The 8,487-nt window shown below is 44.6% G+C and overlaps 1 protein-coding gene across 1 annotated transcript in view; it reads right to left on the bottom strand.

Moving 5' to 3' along the window:
* tet1 (tet methylcytosine dioxygenase 1) overlaps positions 1-7,902 on the bottom strand; it is a 32,519-nt gene extending 24,617 nt beyond the window's left edge. The window contains exons 1-2 of the mRNA XM_069144667.1: positions 7,555-7,902; positions 4,525-6,884 (exon numbers count right to left, since the gene is read on the bottom strand). Coding sequence (XP_069000768.1) covers positions 4,525-6,714 — 2,190 coding nt within the window. The 5' untranslated portion in view covers positions 6,715-6,884; positions 7,555-7,902. The remainder of the gene's footprint in view (positions 1-4,524; positions 6,885-7,554) is intronic.
* Between the last annotated feature and the right edge of the window lie 585 nt (positions 7,903-8,487).

Consider the following 8,487-nt stretch of genomic DNA (forward strand, 5'->3'; position numbering starts at 1 on the left):
ACTGGCAAGACTGGCCAGCAAGTATGTTAACATATTACTCTCATAGTAGTACATCAACATATGCTTAAGAGTGCGTAATAATACAAGCACTGTAGCAAATTAAGGGGGGCAAAGGGAAAAAATGCCCCAAGAAATCTCAGAATGGCCCTAAACATTGTGTATGATCGGCAAAAATTGCACCCAAGATTGTGAAATATTAACTATACTTACAAGTCTATAGCTTGAGTCGTCATTTTCATTTTATCCATTTCATTTCTGTCTCTAACACAAAATATCAGCCAGAGACCAGATAATACTGCACCTGCAGTGATGAAGTTTTAAATGTATGTATTACCTTATACATTATACTTATAAGTAGACTATTAAGTGCTAAATAAAAGTATGAATATCTAGAATCGTTTCCTGTTTTCTCTCACACATATAGATGGTATTATATACATATAAGAATGATTACATTTGGAACAGTAATTATTTTCTTTTTATTTAGTCCTTTTGGCACACGTTGGTGATGCAATCTGGGCTTAGATTACATTAAAAACAGCCTCTTCATGCACTAATTCAGCAACTGTTTTTAAAAAGTTAAATAGTTTGCAAATGTCCCATTGTTTTAGACAGTGAGGACAAAAGTTAGCTCCCAAATATTTCTTTTACTTTTCTACACTGAATACAAGGTGAGAGATAACGTGGCTTTTCCTGTTTTGCACCTGGAATTAAGTAATAAGTGGATTTGGGATTTGACCCACTGCTCATCATGATGACAGCCATCCTGACAGCGCTACCTCGCAGCACTTGTTGTAGGCTCCACCCCACCCCCGGAGTCACACAAAATCAAACAAAAACCTGTTTTCAAGACACAAACACAGGCACTGCTGTATGTAAGTGCAGGCCAATGTGATGTCAGTTAAGAGAAATGGCTAAACAACAACTCGCTCTGTTGCTTGAACGAGAGCAGATCAGCAGTTCTGTGTCTCTCTATGTAATGTCCTCTAACAGCAGCGAGCATACAGACTCGCATAAAAACGTGTAGGCTATACAAAAACGCCAAAAGTCCCAACCAGATGTAGTGTAACTGTGTCACTCAGTCACTACCACACACACACACACACACATAGCGACCCGTAATTCAGGGTAATCCAAATAATGTGGTTGTAAATCTCGGCCCGGCCTGATCTTTCTCTCCTTGCCCACTCTTATTCTCAGAAATCGTGCACAAAGGTCTCCACGACTAATTCTCCAGGTGTGATATAATCAGCCCTTAATCTGCTACTGCCACTGCTACGACTGTGCCGGTCTATACACACATGTTTGCGTACAATAGCCTACACATGGACCCTCGCACACAGTTGTTCACACACACCTCCCCCAGCCACATATGTATAGACACTAGTGAACTGTGTACATGGTTATGTAGCTGCTCTAGTATTCAGCTGCTGTGAGAAAGCCACTCCTGCTAAACAAAATGATAAAAAATATGTCTGTTCAGCCATCTGATCCTCCATGAGTACGTTCGGGCTAAAGCACCATAGACACAAATGCTATGTCCTATTTAGCAAAAACATTCTGTAATAATTTTAATACCACTTTCATGCAAGTTTTATGTAATTAAATAATGTAAATCTGCATTAACAGCCAAAACATTTTGTTCAACAGATGGTGGAATAACTCCAAAACATGCTGATAACTACACACTCCTATGGCCATATATAGTTTTTGTTATTGCTAAAGTATTGGCTAACAGTTGTGTATACAAAGCAATATTATAGTTGTATTTCTGGACACGCAAAGAAAATAAAGTTGACTTGGCTTTTAGCTCAGTTTTGGTCTCAACCAACTTCTGAGAAAGTACATGGGTCTTTGGGTTGCTAAAAGCTTTCTTTACCAGCTGAGTTTGTACATCGGACGCTTTTTGTTGGCTTATGTATGTCTTGGTTTCTTTAAGATTATTTGCAAAAAACAACTTCCTGTTGCAACTAGAAATGTGGCCAATAAGGGAGGTCAGACTTAACCATACAGTATATATGTCAAAGACCAAAACGATGATGAAGCTGAAGGCAGAGCTGGGTGACACTTCTCTACTTCCAACGTTAACTGTTTTGATTAATGCACCTTTAATAAAGATTACAGAAACACAAAATACATGCTTAAACCTGCAATGACAGATTTTGTTTGGCCACTAGGAGGCAGCAGAAACAAGCTGTGAATGCAACATTGACATGTCTTCATTTTAAGTAGAACGTTTTAGCTGGCATTTGCTTATTTACACATCAAACAGGTATGGAGAACATTAAAAATGTATTATGAGTTGTGTTTCTGGCCACCTGGTGAATGTAGATTTAATATTCTGATTTTTGTTGAACAGCCCTGTCAAAAGTCCCCAACCAATAGAATGCCAGGAATGACATTAACCAGTGATATCGTCACTGCCTCTTGATGGTTGTGCTTGCTTTATGTCTTACAGTGTCCCTTAGGGGCGGTTACTGTTAACTGGCTCCATCATTCCCGCCCTCGAGTGCCTTATTAAATGAACTTAGCTTGTTTTCTTGTAGGACTTTTGGAGTTGATAGGTGCACCAGTGTCCATATTTTTAATAGCTAGATAAGAGTCGCCTCATAGCACATTGGCTTCCCATCAAGTTGCTATAGGAGAAAATAGCTTAAATAGGCCAACCGGTTATTTTAATTTCCCCTGAAGAGCAATGACTGGCCTTGATGATCATTTTAATTTGATAGTGAATATTCTGCTTGTGTGACATTTTTTTGCAATGACTGTAACATTATTATTACAGACAATAACATGTGTTAATAGGTAACTGCTTAGTTGACAAGGCAACAGATAACGTTTCAGCTAGATGATACTCCTGTACATTGTACAGTGGTGCCATTTCCCTGAAATGTCGGGTTTTATTACCTTAGATACTAAGCTGTTACCTGTTCAGGTAGCTCTTCCTCAATGTCTAAAAGAAGACTCCTATGTCCAGCTGCCGGTCCCCTTTCTCTGCTAATTATGAGACGTGACCTCCTCCGTCTGTTCACCTGCTGTACAGAGCTAGCTGCTTAAGGGACGCTGTAAGGCGTGAAGCGAGCGCACCTGAAAGGTGAAGTGGTATTTAATTGTTAAAGTCATTCCTGGCGTTCTATTGGTTGGGGACTTCCGGCACGGATATTTCACAAAAATCCGAGAGCGCAAACTGAGATTAAGAGCAGAGATTTTTGCGAGCGCACGGATGCAGTCTGAGAGCAAGGAGGAGGAGTTAAACTGGAGCAGAGGACGTCTGAGTTTTGAAAGAGAGCGGAGCAAATCCGCGAGCGAGCAGCGACTATTTTAATCCAAGAGAGACGTTTGAGAGAGAATATTACAATAATTGATTGTGAAAACCAGCAATTACGCTCTCAAAACTGAAAGAGCATGCTCTTGATTTAAGGCATCGATGTACCTCCATATCAGATGAGGTCCACATTCATTCTGCAGCATAACAGCGACTCTAAACGTGCAAGCAGAGACATAAAGAACTACCTTCGGCCGCAAAAAGGAACATGAAGTCCTGCAACAGATGGTGTGGCCTCCACACAGCCCTGATCTCAACCTCACTGAGGCGCTCTGGGATTATAGGAAAGGATAGAAACAACCGAGAGAGGCTAAAAACACAGAATAACTGATGGACTGCTGGTTTAAAGTCTGCTGTATGGAGACAGATTTAGATGTGGGGTTTTTTTTGTTAACTGTGCTTTGTATGACGTTATCCGGTAAATAAAACCATATCCAGCATTATTTTTTTGAAAGAATCTTCACTTTAACTTTGCACAGCATAGTGGGTGACTCAGGATGTCATTGTTTCATTGAGTTCACGATGCTATCTGTTGTCAATGTGCAAAAACATCCAGCTCAAATAGGCTGCAACTACTCACCAATCCACACACACACAAGCATCCACATTCACACAGTCACCATGTGAAATTAATAAAATTTCCTTGATTGCACCATGGATGGTAACACACACACACACACACACACACACACACACACACACACACACAAAACAGACACATACTCTTACCGCGTGCTGAGCTGCTGCCAGTCATGTGACACGTGCTTTCCCCTTTGACACAGGACATCATCAACCAGATCACACAAACACAAACTTCCCCTTTCACCCGGTGCGGTCCCCGACATTGAACAGGAAGACACCATAAAGTTCAGCATCTGTTGAAACCAACTGAGAAAATTCACAATGTGAAAGTGAAACCTCCAACTGTGCGGATCAGTCAACTCTCCCATCATTGCTGTTGCCAGTGGGCGGCTGGGAAACCTCCGAGATCAAACGCAGCCAGACAGAGACAACCACGCTTCCTTCAGCTGCCTCAGCTCAGCTGTTAAGTGTTTACAAAAAGAAGTTGCAGTACGACCTCAAACCATCGTCTGAATTTACCTCCTGGAGGGAATCCATTGACAATCTGGCTGTGATAATCCCCCCTCCCCTCGGCACGATCTGCTATCAAATGCAACGCAGCGTGATGTAAGCCTCACCTGTGCAGCAGAGCGACTGAGCGAAGATGAAGGTCTTCTCCTCTTCAGTTCCATGCACTTCCTCAGCTTACAGATCTGGTGGCCGGTCCTGCGGTTGAGGCAGCAGCTGCACCGGCCGCAGCTCATCGTCCTCCGGCAGGGCTCGCACGTCCCGCACCTGCTCCGCTTCTTCCTCTCCTTCTTCTGCGGTCTTGGAGCCGTCCAGGAGAGAAAGCTGGCCCCCTCCGGCCCCCAGCATCCCGGTTTGGAGGGACTGGGCTCTCCGTATCCTGCTTCTGATTCAGTGTCGAAAGAGAACGAGGAGCGAGTGCTCTCTGAGCTGCAGGAGAAAGTGGAGCAGCTGTCCAGAGAAGGAGTCGAGATCTTTGGCACTGAGTCCTGCTCTGGCGCTTCTGCCTGGATGCTTTCCTCGCTGAGGTTTGGTTCGCGCTCGGCTGCCGGGGCGTCGGTGCTCAAATGAGAAACAAGTGAGGAGGACAGAAAAGATGTCGCTTTCTGGGTGTTGTGCACCAATGGATTGGATTCACTATCTTTGGTCTGCGTCTCTGCTGGTGCGCAAGCTTGTCCTTCTCCCCGAGGAGAAGGGATCTCGAGGCTTTGCAATTGGTGCGGTTCCCCGTACCTTGACTCCCCCAAGCTCTGAGCGTTGAGAGAGTCCCTTCGGATAATAACCGGCATATTTCTTTTCGCTGCGACAGCCTGCACCATCAGGGAAGTTTCAGGGACAGCTGAGGATCCTGGGAATTGAGTTTTAGCACCGTGAATGGTGGGCTGAACGTCTGTCTTACTCTGGGCCAGAACCTCTCGTTGAAGTGAGTCTGAGGTGGAAGGGGCTTTGGTGGGGTTTGAGGTAGCTGTGTTGGGGACAGGCAGCACACGAGCAGGGGAACCCGACTGCGCTGTCAGTCCCTCGTCAGAATGAGGTGGACCTGGCGTTAGACAGGCTGGAGTGCTGGTTTGGGAGTCAGCAGGATTGATGGAAACACCATTCTCCTTTTCTTTGCTTCCGTCGTCTTCACTCTCTTGACCCGGCCTCTCAACAATCTCCTCCTTCATCTCGTCTGCGGGTTCATTTCGTCCCTCGACTGCTTTCGCCGCCTCCGAACTCTCTCTCCCGTCGCGATTTATATCCTCCGTTCCCTCAATGACAGCTGTCGTTCTTTCGTCTGTCCTAATCTCTTTCGAGTCCAGCGTGTTGTCTTCTCCTTGTTGGACAGTACACACATCATCTTGCTGACCGTCACCGGCAAGATGATCGAGCTTCTTTCCGAGGATAGATGAAGTGTCATTTCCCTCGCGGCCGCCCTGCACCCTTGATGAGCATGCGCTCGTTAACTCTGAGGCCTCGGACGGGCGATCTTCACTCCTGTCACTGCAGAGCTTTAGCTGTCCATCAACATCATCGCACACTGGCGTCCCAACGACACACTTCAGGTCACCTTCGCTGTCATGGCTGACAGTGTTTTTGTCTTGTTGGGGAACAGGACTGTCACAGCTGGACTGCACACGGTCCTCCAGTTTGTCATTATGCAGCGCTGAATCAGCTTTAAGAAGGCTGCCCTCTTTAGCGTCGTTGACTCCAAGATCCTGGTCTTTGATACTTGGAGGAGTCTCGACGTCAGCTTTCAGGCAAACCGGAAGAATTTCTTCGTCATCACAGTTGTTTAGTTTCTCATTCTCGACGTCAGGAGTTGAATCGTTGATGCTGGCGCATGAGGGCTCGTCTCCTGTGTTTCCGAGCTGGGATGCTGCTCTTCTGCCGGTGCTCCCCCTGCTGTTTTTCCCTCCTCTGCCAGCTTTAGGAGGCTGGCATGGGGTAACAGACACTTGTGTGCCCCGCTGGGACTTCCTCCTCCCTAGGGGGTCTTGTAACTTGCCACTGTGGTCCGGCAGATTGCTCGACCGTCTCAGCCTAGCGGATCCTGTTACATTTAGGGCATGGTTAACTCTGTTGGGGGACCTCCCGGGGCCCTGGCCAGCAGGCCCTCTTCCACGGGGGCTTCGGCCCGACTGGGCCCGGGCCCTGGTTGTTGACCTTTTGGGTTCTGCAGGTGTTTTCTGGGACCTCTCCGCAGCTCTTCCTCTGGGTTTATTGGAGTTACAGGTTTGCCTCTTGGTGCTAATCACTTTCTGGCTGTTTTTTCTCTGAGCGGGTGTCTGTCTCCTGGTGGGTTTGGTAGTAGCAGGCATGGCTGAGGGTGTAAAGGGGAGGATTTCTGGCAGCCAGCATGAGAGCTGGGTGAATGTTTACCTTTTTGCTAAACACACGATTTTTTTTGTTTTTAAAATCTTTTTCTTGTGTTTTATCCTTGAACAGTTAATTATAATGCTGACCTTATTGTATACTTGCCATGCATGACCTATAAAGAAAGAGACAAAACGGTAAAAAAAACAAAAAAAACTGTCAGCATATTTAAGCACATTTTCAGTGGAATAATGACACATTATTAGTGCTGTACAAACACAATAAAAACATCTGAGTCCATCCGACGACTAAAAACATTAGAGTATAAAAGCTGTAAAGCTGAATCAATAACAATTTTTCTTTACTTTGTCTGCTCCAATGACACTTTTGCCCCGCCTGAAATATGTACACGGACGAGCAAGTGCTGTTAGATAGACTTCAATAAAGAAAACAGAAGTTATACTAAAAGATATCAAGGGAATTCAGTTGAACTATATAAGCAGAAATACAACCGCTAATACAGCTTTAACAGTTTAAAGGGCAGGCACGTTATGGAGAGGGCTCTGGCCGGAGGTCGGATCCTGTTTTCGTCTCTGGCTGGCGGAAGAGGGGGTTATTACCGTGTAAAAAAAAAAAAAAAAAAAAAAAAAAAAAAAAAAAAAAAAAACGCCTCACAACGTCGCTGTTTATTATTATTTTTGCACTTGACCGCTGTCCTTTAAATAACCGTGTCGGTTCGAGCCCCCCCCACACACCTCCCCAAAAATCTCACTTTTGTACAGGATTGTTTTGTTGCCCGGTGCGGTTGTATTTACCACGTTTCACGGCTGAAATGCTTTACATACCACAGAGAGACAGTTGCACTGTCTGAACTGCTAATAATACTCCGCTCCAGCGAGACAGCGAGACCTCGTATTGGTTTCCCTCCTCGGCAAATATAGACTGCTGCTAAGTTCAATCCTCTCCCGACGATGACACACGGACATGGTACAAGCGACGACGCGCACCGAGCTGGAATAGCTGTTTTTTTTTTTTGTTGTTGTTGTTGTTGTTTTTTTTTTTTTTTTTTTTCCGGCGTGCACCGTGTTTGGTCTTCGCGGAGCACGACACCCGTTAAAATGTAAATCCCTCTTATGTCAATCCATTCAGGGCAGCCCCGCTCACTCTCCCTCCACCAGACGCAACCTACGGGCTCTGCTGGCCAAAAAAAAAAAAAAAAAAAAAAAAAAAAAAAAAACTCGTCGTCGGCACGGGAGGAAGGAGTGAGCTGCAAAACCCGGACCGGAGTTTCTCCGTCGGTTGTCCCGGTCGCATATGCAGGCGTCTAAAGCCGATCACCAAAGTAACTCCACAATAGATTATTATTATTAATCATTTATTGTACGTTAACATTGGTTAAACTGAACTCCGGTTTTTTTTTTTATTCATTTGTGAAGTCCAAAGTGCTACGAATAGAAAAACAAAACATTCAATGAAAAAAAAAAAATGCATGACTAAAAAAAAAAATATCACATTAATACAACAAAGTGTTAAAAAAACACACACACACACACACACAAAAGTCTATACATGAGCAAGTTTACTATATTTTTTTAGGTGTTTTACAATGAATAAATGTTTGGTTAAATTTGATAAGATTTGTAAGTAGTTAATGCAAAATCCACACGTTTACCAGCGGGGTGTTTGGCTATTTAACGGCGTCATAAATCTGTTAAAAAGTGACAACAAAGCCATAAAACTGTTTTATCTAATTAGCCCCTCCCCCCCCCCCCCCCCAC

Source organism: Embiotoca jacksoni, unplaced genomic scaffold (assembly GCF_022577435.1).
Source record: "Embiotoca jacksoni isolate LCO1_2020_lvr unplaced genomic scaffold, fEmbJac1.0.p SCAF_12, whole genome shotgun sequence".
Taxonomy (NCBI): Eukaryota; Metazoa; Chordata; class Actinopteri; family Embiotocidae; genus Embiotoca; species Embiotoca jacksoni.